Here is a 10,585-nt window from a genome sequence, read left to right as displayed (position 1 = left end):
GAGGAAAGACTAGGGCGGTGTAAAGTCTGGAGGGCTCCGGAGGGTGGGCTTAATGCTGGGGGTGATGAGAAGCCAGGCGAGGGCCCCGAGCAGGGCAGGGAGACCCCTTCCTCACCTCCGGGAGCTTCCTAGAGCCCATCTACTCCTCGGGAACTTGGCCAGACAGACGAGAGGCTGAGGCTGGAAGGAGGGGCTTGCCCAGGACCCACGGCAAGTGCAAGAACAGCATCAGGGGGCCGGGGGCTCCAGAAGCCGGCGTGGGCATTTGTTTTCTCCTGTATAATAGCTTTGATTTTGCCCTTGAACCCCCCCCCCCCCCCACCAAAGCCTGAAATATGTATTCTTTAACCCTGTCAGCCTGCCCTGGGCCCTCCGGACTCGGTCGGTCTCAGGACGGCTGCCCCCACCTGGCTTTCCTCTGGCTGGTGTCCAGCCGGTGGCCAGGACTGTGGACTCCCACCGCAGTGCTCCCTCGCGCTGCCAGCCCTCGCAGCACTGCCCAACCCCTCACCTGCCTGGGATCGGGAACCAGCTGTCGTCCCCGGGGGGACATGTGCCACAGTGGCCTGGGGGACGTCCAGCTCCCCTGGGCACCACGCTCCTCTCTCCTCCCCTCTGCGGGAGCCAAGGCCAGCGTGGGTGGCCAGATCTCCCCGGTAACAGGGTCTGTGCCCCCCCCCCCCCCCACCGCCGCCCCAGCCTCCTCTCCTAACCTGCCGCCCCTCCCCTCTCCTGCACCTGCTCTCCGGCCCCTCCCGCACCCCCCACTCCTGCCCCCTCCTTCCCCGGCTCTCCGTGTCACCATCTGTGGCACAATCCTTCTCTGTCACTCTGCCTGCCACCCCCTCCTTCTCCTTCCTCCTTCCTTGCTCTCCATCCCTGCCTCTCTCCGCATCTCCTCTCGCCCCTTCTCTCCTCCCTGCCACGCATTTCACATCACTCTCCCTCATTCTGGCTTTCCACCCACTCACTGTCTTCTCCCTCTCCCTCTCTCTCCACCTCCGACCGACCCCCCTTTCCCCTCTATTCCTATTGGCTTCCCATAGTCCCTGCTCCCCTTTGCTTCTCCGTCCACCCCCACCCTGCGCTCCTGCCCGCAGAACCCCCTCTGTGCCCCTACCCGCCCCCTCCTCCAGGACGTGTCCTGGAGATGGGGGGGTGACGCACAAGGCACCCGTGGGAAGTCAGGGCCGCAGACCAGATGGGAGAGGCTCTGTGGGCAGCTGTGGCCGCCGCGGGCCTAGGAGGGGGGATCGGGCCGTAAGCCCTGTAGAAGTGGGCACCGCGTGGGGACCCCAGCTAAGGGTGCTCTGGGAGCTTGGGGACTGGGCAGGGAGGGGGGCAGCAGGATGATAACCAGCCTGGCGGCAAGCAGGGGAGCCCTCACCCCATGGGCAGGTAAGGAGGCTGGGGCATGGGTGGGGCCCCAGAGGGTGGGGTGCCGGGGCCCACCCTCTGCCCAGGGTGAACTTGAGAGGCTGGGGGCTGGGGGCTGGGAGACGGTGGGAAGGCCCAGGGAGGAAGGAGGCCTTCCTGTGCCCTCCTGGTGGGCTGCAGAGGGTGGGGGCAGGTTAATCTCGGACTCTCGTGCCATGGTTCTAGAATACTGGGATCGCACAACAGCAGAGTGTCAGAGCTGGAAGAAAGCAGATGCATCATGTCGGTTGGCCTCCTTGGCTCACGTGCCAGCTTCTCTGAGCTCCCCCTCCACGCCGGGCGCTGTGCTCACGGCACGCTCCCATTTAATCTTTACAACAAGCCCGGGAGGTACGTCTACCTGTCTTCATTTGAACGGGAGGAAACTGAGGCCCGGAGCTAGGCAGTGACCTGCCCAAGTTCACACAGTAGCCTGGTGCCATCATTCTGTGGCAGAGACCAAGCCCCCAACCCCGGGCCTGCGGGGCGTGTTCCTGGGGGTCGGGCCCCGGGCCTGGAATGGGATGAGTCAGTGAGTCGGCAGTGATCAGCACAGTCCGGGTCTTTTGGGGGAAGGCCCAGTGTTGCAGAGGGCGGGCAGAAGGCAGTCGGCCAAGGGCATCAGCCTGCGGCATTCAAGGCCGTCCTGGCTCTTGGTTCCTCTCAGCCCGGGGCCTTCAGGGAAGCCAGCAGGGCCAGAAGGCACTGGTGATTCAGGAGTAGACCAAACCGGGTTTTAATTCCCGTCTTCCGCTCACCAGCTAGGCGAACTTGTGCAAATTACTGACCTTCCCTGAGCCTCAACGTGCTCCCCTTTAAAAATCCTCCCTCCTGGGCTTGGTGAGGATTTCACGATGTGGGTCTGTGCCCAGGAGCAATGCCCCCACTTTGCTCGGAGCTCTGGGTGCTCACCTGCTCGGTCTGTTCACGTTTCCCAGGGCTCGGTGCTGTGTCAGGGGCTGGGGCTGAAGAAACAAATAACTCAAGGTCCCTGCGACCCAGAGCCTGCGGGTAAGCGGATGGGGGCAGGCGAATGGAAGGTGATGGGCGTATCTGGCATCTCTGAGGGGCTCTCCTGAATTGCTGTGTGGCTCGGAGCAGCCCCTCGCCCTCTCTGGGCCTCTGTCCCCGCCCTCCCAGAGCAGTCCTGTGAGGAGTCCGCCCCCGGCTTTCAGGCGAGCTTGTGCCAAAGATAAACCAGACAGGGAGGAAAAGTCCCTCCTCCCTGAGGATGAACCAGATCATGCACAGGATCCCAGCTCCTTAAAGAAAAGGAGGCACCTAAATTGTAGGGGCAGAAAGCTGTAATTTTCCGGCTCCTGGCACCCAGCCTCTTAAACTTTGACAGGGAAGATGGGCCCAGATGGAGGGTGGAGGCAGGGAGTCTTCCAGGGAGGGCAGGGGCTCTGGGAGGGGCTATTGCACCCCCGGGTACAAAGACAGGGCCTGGACGGCCGGCCACGCGCGCCCGTGTGTGCGTGTGTGTGTGTGTGTGTGTGTGCGCGCGCGCGCGCCTGAGAAGGAGGTGGGAGGGGGGTGTCCTCAGGGCTCACCTCCAGGCTTCCCTGGGGGCATCTGTCCCTGCAGCCTGGAAATTAGGTTTGCCCAGCTCCCAGGCTGTCTCAGAGCCTGGCGCTTTCCTGCCTCCTGCAGCCCCGGGCTGTGATTGGCTGCCCCATGGGGATGCTGTAAAGAGAATGCGCACAGGGCGGCAAGGTGGATGGGTGGGTGACGCAGGGCTCCGGGGCTGAGGAACCCAGAACTCCAAGGTCTCAGATTCGACGTTTCCAGGTTGAACAAGGGCCGATTCTGGCATTCAGGAATTCTGACATTCAGACTCAAGGACGCGGAATCTAAAAATCTGTGACTCTACAACTCAGGCCTAAGAATCTAAACTTCTGGTTTTAGGGTCTTACGATTCCAGGGGTTTGAGCCCACGATCCTAAGAGTTCAAGAGCCCGAAGAACAGCGAGGGAAGCTCTAAATAGGTTGGTGGGAGAGTGGGATGCAGGCTGGGTGCCTCCCCAAGGCCCAGCCTCAGTCTGCCAGCCTGTGAAATGGACACGCGTGCGTGTGTGTGTTGGGGGCGGGGGGGGGGGCGAGGAGGACGATCTTAAGGGTCCTCCCAGGTCTGCCCCTTCTTTTTTTTTTAAATTTTTTTTTCAACGTTTATTTATTTTTGGGACAGAGAGAGACAGAGCATGAACGGGGGAGGGGCAGAGAGAGAGGGAGACACAGAATCGGAAACATGCTCCAGGCTCTGAGCCATCAGCCCAGAGCCCGACGCGGGGCTCGAACTCCCGGACCGCGAGATCGTGACCTGGCTGAAGTCGGACGCTTAACCGACTGCGCCACCCAGGCGCCCCTCAGGTCTGCCCCTTCTTAGCTGTGTGACCGGGGCTAATGTGTCCAATGGTGGGGACAACACTCGTCCTTCCCCCATCAGACCCCTAGGATGCTGCATTTCACTAGCTTCGCCTGGAACCTGGCAGCTGGGGTCAGTGACAAGGAGCTGGAAGAGCTGTTAGGATCCTATGAGCCCCGTGTCCAGATAGCTCCTCCCTTAATGCCGCCGTCCCAGAATCAGGAGAGCTGATGGGGTCCCGGGGTGATGATGGGGCACCCCCTGGGGTTGGAGGAGCGGGGGGGGGGGGTGGTGCTCTGAGCCCAACCAGCCTGGGGCATCATCAGGAGCAACCAAGGTCAAGGGGTTCTTTGCTATTCTAGGCAGTGCCCGGCCTGGTGCTCAGAGAGACTTTAGAAACCGAGACGTTTGTTCCTAGTTAGGGTGCTTCCTTTTTCCAGAAGTTTTGCATCTTTTTTTTTTTAATGTTTATTTATTTTTGAGAGAGAGAGAGAGAGAGAGAGAGAGAGAGAGAGAGACAGAGTGCGAGTGGGGGAAGGGCGGAGAGAGAGGGAGACACAGAGCCAGAAGCAGGCTCCAGGCTCCGAGCCGTCCGCACAGAGCCCGACGCAGGGTTCGAATTCACGAACCGCTGGATCATGGCCGGAGCCGAAGTCGGACGCTCAACCGACTGAGCCACCCAGGCGCCCCCAGAAGCTTTGCATCTTAAAAATAGTGTCCAGATAGGGCAATGCAGGTGGCACTGGAAGGATCCGGGCACAGTGTTGGGTCAGAAGGGGGATATCAGAGGCTTTCCTTCTCTCTCAGGGTTTTCTGTAGGGACAGGCAGGAGCCAAGGGATGGTGGGGGGAGGTCATTAGGAAGAAGGGGTGGGGAGCCTTGGCCTCCACCTGGGCCTCCTGAGAGCCAGAGGTAGGCTACCAAGTTCCGAGGTGGGCGGCCTTTCCTAGCGGGTCTTGAATTTCCGCTGTCGGCAATTCCCACCCCCTTTGCATTAAGAATTGTCCACTCCGGGTTCCTCTGATTCACCCGATGCCTCCAACACCGATGCAGAGCCTGTGCTGTATGAGGGACGAGGAGACGCTTCAAAGCGGAGTGAGAGGGTCTCCACACTTAGGGAGAGTCAGTCTAGCGGGGAAGCCGGGAAGCGTCTAGCTCCTTGCAACACACGGGAGGCACGATAAGAAAGGTACTAACCTTAGTGAACGGGCATGCTGCATGGTGCCCACCGTGTCGCTGGGCAGACTCTCATTCATGATTCAGGACCCGTCTGGAACCTTCTCTTCCCTGGGAAACCTGCCCCACTGGTGCAGAGAAGTGTGGCTGTTTTTGTACCTCCTTTCCGGTGTGAATTTCTCACCATGGGGGGAGAAGGGGCCCCACACGCCCACCCCCCTGTCCAGGTTCACAGCTGGCCATCCCAGGCAGGGCCTCTGTGGGAGCGCAGCGGGACAGGCTAGGCTTGGGGGGGGGGGCCCCGAGCACTCCGGTTCCGGGACAGGGGACATCACTGTGCCTGTGGTTCCTAACTCCATTCAAAATCTGAGGAATCTGATACAATCTCTGGGCTCTGCCCAAGACAAGACGTAGACGCATGAACTTTCGCCAGAGTTTTGGGGGGTTCACGGATCCTCTGAAGTTCATAGAGAGACCCAGGTTCAAGGTTAAAGACCCGGGATACGCAGCACCTTTTTTTTTTTTTTTTTTTTCATTTTTTTTTATTTTTTTTTTTTTTGGAGAGAGAGAGGGAGGGGGCGGGGCACAGAATCCGAAGCAGGCTCCGGGCTCCGAGCTGCTGGCACAGAGCCCGACGCGGGGCTCGAACTCACGAACCGCGAGATCATGACCGGAGCCGAATGTCGGACGCTCAACCGACAGAGACACCCAGGCCCCCCCTCCACCCACCCCCAGCACTGTTTTTCCAATGTGAGGGCTGAGACCTGTGGGTGGCTGTCTCGGACGAACCACATTTACTTCTCCCAGTTCTGGAGGCTGGAAAAGCAAGATCAAAGTGCTGGCTGATTCCGTGTCTGGCGACACCTGCTTCCTGGTTCGTGGTTAGTCCTCTCCTTGCCGTGTCCTCACAGGGCAGAAGGAGTGAGGGGCCCTCTGGGGTCTTTTATGGCCCAGACCCCATTCATGAGGGCTCCAGCCCGAAGACCTAATCACGCCCCAAAGGCCACGCCTCCTAAGACCGTTCCTGGGGGGGGGGGAGGGTTTCAACACGTGAATTTGGGAGACGGGGACACGTTCGGTCTATCGCAGGGGGTGATGCCCTTGGGCTTGGGCTTCTGCCAGCCGAGGCATCCTGTGCAGAAAGGGCAAGTGTTGCTTTCTGAAACAGTAGGACCTCGCTGAGTCACAATGTAAAATAGGCTGGCGTCAAAGACGGCCGATAAACTCTGGTCTAGAAGGAAGGGCCTGTGTTGTCATGGGCCAGTGGACTGATCCGTTCACTCCTCCGTTAGACACCTGTGGAGGACCCACAGGGGCACGGGTGCCAAGGGGAAGGGGACCCTGCGAGGCACAGGCCAGCGCAGGCCCCCGCTCTTTGGAGCCAGGCAAGCCCGCGTCCCCGGCCACACCCTGGCCATGTGACAGACGTCACCTCTCTGAGACTCAGTGTCCTCGTCTGACAAGCGGGGATGCCTTGGTGGCCCGTGCAGAGTAAAATGGCTGGGGCCTGTCCGGCTCTGGCTGGGTGGGCGCTCTCGGCGTCTCCAAGTTCGGAGTGACGGGGGGAGGGGCGGTGGAGGGACCGCCATCACCCATCGTGACCCGGCTGTGTCCTTCCCCCTCCAGGCCAATAGCTGCCCGCTGACCACCGCCACCCCCGCCTCCTCGGCCATGGACACCCCTGGTTTTCCTTCATCGGCCCCCACCGCCTGGGAGCCTGGGAACGCCTCCTCAGCCTGGCCCCTGGATGTCGCCCTGGGGAACGTGTCCGCGGCCCCGAGCGTGGCGGGGCTGGCCGTCAGCGGTGTCCTGATCCCTCTGGTCTACCTGGTGGTGTGCGTGGTGGGCCTGCTGGGCAACTCGCTGGTCATCTACGTGGTCCTGCGGCACACGGCCAGCCCGTCGGTCACCAACGTCTACATCCTCAACCTGGCGCTGGCCGACGAGCTCTTCATGCTGGGGCTGCCCTTCCTGGCGGCCCAGAACGCCCTGTCCTACTGGCCCTTCGGCTCCCTCATGTGCCGCCTGGTCATGGCCGTGGACGCCATCAACCAGTTCACCAGCATCTTTTGCCTCACGGTCATGAGCGTGGATCGCTACCTCGCCGTGGTCCGTCCCGCCTGCTCCGCCCGCTGGCGCACGGCGCCCGTGGCCCGCACGGTGAGCGTGGCCGTCTGGGTGGCCTCGGCCGTGGTGGTGCTGCCCGTGGTGGTCTTCTCGGGTGTGCCCCACGGCATGAGCACCTGCCACATGCAGTGGCCCGAGCCGGCGGCCGCCTGGCGCGCGGGCTTCATCATCTACACAGCCGCGCTTGGCTTCTTCGGGCCGCTGCTGGTCATCTGCCTCTGCTACCTGCTCATCGTGGTCAAGGTGCGCTCGGCCGGGCGGCGGGTGCGGGCGCCCTCGTGCCAGCGGCGGCGGCACTCGGAGCGCAGGGTCACGCGCATGGTGGTGGCCGTCGTGGCGCTCTTCGTCCTCTGCTGGATGCCCTTCTACGTGCTCAACATCGTCAATGTGGTGCGCCCGCTGCCCGAGGAGCCCGCCTTCTTCGGCCTCTATTTCCTGGTGGTGGCGCTGCCCTATGCCAACAGCTGTGCCAACCCCATCCTCTACGGCTTCCTCTCCTACCGCTTCAAGCAGGGCTTCCGCAGGGTCCTGCTGCGGCCTTCCCGCCGCGTGCGCAGTCAGGAGCCTTCTGCCGGGCCTCCGGAGAAGACCGGGGAGGACGAGGGGGAGGAGGACGGCGAGGAGGCGGCAGGGGGGCGGGGGCAGGGGAAGGAGATGAACGGCCGGGTCAGCCTCATCGCACGGCCTGGCACCGGCGGGCAGGAGCGGCCGCCCAGCGGCACGGCCAGCAAGCAGAGGCAGCTCCTGCCCCGAGAGCCCGCAGCCGGGGGCAAGCCGGGCGCACTGCACGCCAGCTGTCTGTAGGGGCCTGCGGGGAGGCCAGCGTGGTCCAAGCACGGGGCAGAAGCTGTGGGGACGCCTCGGGCGGGCCACCCACGGTGCCCGGGGCCCCGTGACGGGATGTGTGGAGGCCTGGGCTCCCATCCTGTGGCTGCTGAGACTCACGGTGTGACCCTCGCGTAGGTCACTTTCCTTCCCTGCACCTCGTGTTCTCTTCTGTGACTCAGGCATGGGAGGACTGAGCCTGGCCCGGCTCTGCTGGACGAGAAGTCCGGAGGGGCATTGCCGCCGGCAGACCTGCCTGCGTGGGGCCCAGAGAGCTGCGCACCGGCCTTCCCCCTCAAAGACAGAGCATCCTGGCAGATGGGCCCGGATCTTGGCCCTCGGAGGGACGGACCGAGGTCCGGATTGCCCGGGGCTCAGAGTGAGGCTCCCAGGAGAGGGCCTGGGACCCCAAATAGAAGAAAGTCTTACCCAGCGCAGGGAGGGGTACACACTGCTTAGGCCCCACATCAGCTCTCCCCCACTCGCTGCAAGGCCTGGGCGGGCTCTTCTCTCTGGGCCTCAGGCCTCCCTTGCTGAACAACCCAGGAACCTCCAGGCCCTCTCGGCCCCGGGCGGCCAGCGCTGGGGCTCCCCTGCTCCTGGACAGAATTGTCCGGGATTTTGCAGGACAGTCAGGCAGTTCAGCTTCGGGGCCCCTTACCCCTTGGGCCCTTCCAAGGCCCTGTATCTTATTTTGTACTTGTAATTTTGTATTCTTTTTCATAAAGAGGGACCCCACACTGCATACATTTAGGCCACCTGAAGCCTGGCTCAGCTCCCGTTGAGGGCAGCTGACCAATCCCCAAAGCGGCTCACTCTGCGTCCCGTGGCGGGAGTGGGGGTGTCTCTGGGCGTCTGCGGGCTCCAGGAGCCTCCCCTTAGCAGCTACCCCCTGGCGTTCCTCCCCTCGCGGAGACCAAGGCAGGATCCGGGCCAGGCAGACTGGCAGGGCAGCACAGCGTCTCAACAGCGTGGTGGAGAGAAGGAGGGAGAGGAGGAGAGAGAAGGGAGGGAGGGAGGAGGAGGTGGGTGGAGGACAGATCTGCTCCGTGATCTTGGAGCGATCCTTGGCCCCTCTGGGCCGGGCTCAGGTGCAGCGTCCCCGAAGGCAGGCTGTGGATGCCCGGCCTGATCAATCTCCAGAAAACGATGCAGCAAGGATAGGAAAGCAAATGGTCTGGAAGGCACGGCGCTGGCTGCCCGGAGGGCCTGTCTGTGCCGGTTAGAAGGGGCCGTGTCTTGATGGAAGCCCCTCATTCTCTGGGGCTACAGTTTGAGGAGGCCCAGGGAAGACAAGCCAGCGGGGCCTGGACAGGGACCACAGGGAGGGGCCGCCATGCAAGGACTCTCTCTCCAGAGATAACCGTTTAGAGCCACAGTGAGGCTGGCCCTGGGGAGGGTGGTACTCAGGCTAAATCCCTCAATCCTCCCTCCCCCACCCCCCGCGGAGGGCAGGGAGCTCCTCAGGGAAAGTACGTGAAACCACAATTTGGGGAGACCTAGGTCTCCAACCCACCTCAGGATCCTGCCTCGCCTTGACCTCTCTGGGCCTCAGTGTCTCCGGCCTAAAACGGAGGTTGTCCCGGCTTGCCTACCTGCTCAGATCTGGGGAAGAAAATGAGTCATGCTGGGCAAGCCGCCAAGCACACCGCGACGACGGGTGGGGGTGGGTGCGTCACGTTATAAAGTGGAAACGACCCCCATGCCATGCCAGGCTTGGCCGACACCTGCTCCTTCCTCCAGCAGCCTCTCTGGCTCTGGCTCTCGGAGGTAAGAATACTGCGGGGCCCATGACAGGAGGAAGGCTCCGGAGAGTCAGAGGCCAAAGACAGGCAGGGCTTGGGGAACGCGGCCCCCTCAGGAGGTCACCGAAACAGACTTCGTACGCGTGTTGGCGCTGGAGGCCCGGCCCCCAGTCTGGGATCCCCCTGATGAGGATATGGGGGTCTGAGGGAAGAAGGGCCCCGGCATCTCGGCATTCCCTGGCCGGCCCCGCCTTCCTGAGCCCTGGGACAGGTGCGCCTGTTCTCCAAGGGCAGCTGGAAGGCCCTTTAGGGAAATCCTGTGCGACTCCTCCCCCTAGTTCTTGTCAATAAAGACAGTGACCCCCGACAAGAGCCGTGACCTGGGCCAATTCCTCTGCCAGGTGCTGTGCGTCTAGACTGGTGTGCATGGATGGGTGTGTGTGTGTGTGTGTGCGTGTGTGTGTGCCACACCAGCCATGTCTCTCTGGGCATGGGCTGTGTTCCCGGGGTCGCGTACATATGAATACTTGGAATAAATGAACGAATAGGGAGATCCCATTTCCCAAGCTGCAGGGGGGCAATTTTCACACCGGGACTCTAGCCTCTTTTGCATTTGTGCCATGAAGGGACCCTGAATAAATGTGGGGAGGGCTGGGGCGGGGGGGGGGGCTGGAAGGAGCTTGTGTAGGGGTTTGGGCCTGGAATCTGTGGGTTATTGGAAAGGCGGGGGCCACAGGGTGAGGAGAGACCTGGGGTTGTGAGCCTGAGCAGGAAGGAAAGAGTGGTGATGACCCTCCCTGCCTGATTCCTCCTCTCCAGGCGGTCAAGTTGCTCAGAGCCAGGGCCTTACCTTCAACTTCTCTCTCAGAGGCGGTTGCCAGGCAACAGCCCATGGTCACCAGGCTCTGGACCCGGACTTCATGCATCGGCA

The 10,585-nt window shown here is 62.2% G+C and overlaps 1 protein-coding gene across 4 annotated transcripts; it reads left to right on the top strand.

Moving 5' to 3' along the window:
• Positions 1 to 738: 738 nt before the first annotated feature.
• On the top strand, positions 739 to 10,026 carry LOC121026674 (somatostatin receptor type 3-like). Of its 4 annotated transcripts, XM_040469470.1 has the most exons (4): positions 739 to 1,398; positions 1,603 to 1,767; positions 3,325 to 3,404; positions 6,584 to 10,026. In XM_040469470.1, the coding sequence occupies exon 4, from the start codon at positions 6,629 to 6,631 to the stop codon at positions 7,886 to 7,888; it is 1,260 nt and encodes a 419-aa protein (XP_040325404.1). In that variant the 5' UTR covers positions 739 to 1,398; positions 1,603 to 1,767; positions 3,325 to 3,404; positions 6,584 to 6,628; the 3' UTR covers positions 7,889 to 10,026. The 4 variants fall into 4 exon arrangements, with proteins under 4 accessions (XP_040325404.1, XP_040325403.1, XP_040325405.1 ...); XM_040469469.1 differs by lacking the exon at positions 3,325 to 3,404 and having other exon boundaries at positions 741 to 1,398; XM_040469471.1 differs by lacking the exons at positions 1,603 to 1,767; positions 3,325 to 3,404 and having other exon boundaries at positions 741 to 1,398.
• The last annotated feature ends 559 nt before the right edge of the window (positions 10,027 to 10,585 follow it).

This window comes from Herpailurus yagouaroundi, unplaced genomic scaffold (genome assembly GCF_014898765.1).
Source record: "Herpailurus yagouaroundi ecotype Mexico unplaced genomic scaffold, PumYag 151456, whole genome shotgun sequence".
NCBI lineage: Eukaryota > Metazoa > Chordata > Mammalia > Carnivora > Felidae > Herpailurus > Herpailurus yagouaroundi.
This window is presented reverse-complemented; position numbering and strand designations above follow the sequence as displayed.